General features: G+C 35.5%; 1 protein-coding gene across 1 annotated transcript in view; it reads right to left on the reverse strand.

Moving 5' to 3' along the window:
- Positions 1 to 430: 430 nt before the first annotated feature.
- TTLL1 (tubulin tyrosine ligase-like family, member 1) overlaps positions 431 to 1012 on the reverse strand; it is a 13869-nt gene continuing 13287 nt past the window's right edge. Inside the window, exon 9 of the mRNA XM_009879699.1 lies at positions 431 to 560. Within this exon, the coding sequence (XP_009878001.1) occupies positions 431 to 560 (130 nt within the window). The remainder of the gene's footprint in view (positions 561 to 1012) is intronic.

Genomic DNA, 1012 nt, shown 5'->3' on the forward strand with positions numbered 1-1012 from the left:
CCTTTTATAGAATCCACAGCTCATTTATAATAGGGAGTTAGGGATAGGCTACTATAGGAAATAAATTATATCCACAACAGCAAAGGGTTTCTTCCAGAACACATATTTGAGTTGTCATCTTTATAAAGAAAGTATAAAGTTATCATCTTTATAAATAATCATTACGGAGAGAATATTAATTTATACCAAGTATCTATATATAAAATAATTATATATACATACTCTATATATTATTGTAATAATCACCAAGTCAGTGTACATCTAGTACAGTTCCTGGTTTCAGAGCGTTTGTTTCACTTCTTTTCAAAGGCTGTATTGTCCTCTTTTAATACTTCCCACAGGGAATGTAGCAAAATAGAAGAATCTGTTCAAAAACTGCATTTTTGTTCATGATGTCTTCCTACCAAGAGTGCAGCTGTTTTTTCTGTTATCACTTCCAGGTGGTTAGTACAGGCTTTCCTGAATCTCTTGCACGATTTCCTTTTACTCCACTGGATTGCCCAGAACGACTTCGCAAGTCACGATCAGATCCATCACTTTGCGCCATCTCTTCATCATATCTGAAAATAAGACAACCTGTTCAATGCCTTGTCCTCCTACGCACCACACAAACAAGAGTGGGTTCTCTATATTCTATTTTGCTTAATATCTAGCACTGAAATTTAATACAAGCTGTTCTACACACAGATTTACACATGCATAGTTTGATATGAAGCTATTATTCAAGGAAATATACTACCACATGGTGTTACAATACAGATCAACTGGAATATCTTCAGCTACTTTTTGAAAGAAACAAATCATCTGGCAGCTTTGGTTAAACTCCTGAGTTTGTGAAATATTACGCTTGTGAAATCTCATGTGTACTTCTGTATTTCTCCTCACTTCGTAGGTCTGTGGTTAAGCAGGAACATCAGACTGCTGGCAATTTTAACAAAGTCTTAAGCTATTGCTTCAAATAGAGGATTGTTAGCTGCAGAGCTAAAAAACTCTGCTGTTGCAAAAGAGAGCG

The sequence above is a fragment of the Charadrius vociferus genome, unplaced genomic scaffold (genome assembly GCF_000708025.1).
Source record: "Charadrius vociferus isolate BGI_N301 unplaced genomic scaffold, ASM70802v2 scaffold90, whole genome shotgun sequence".
Lineage (NCBI taxonomy): Eukaryota > Metazoa > Chordata > Aves > Charadriiformes > Charadriidae > Charadrius > Charadrius vociferus.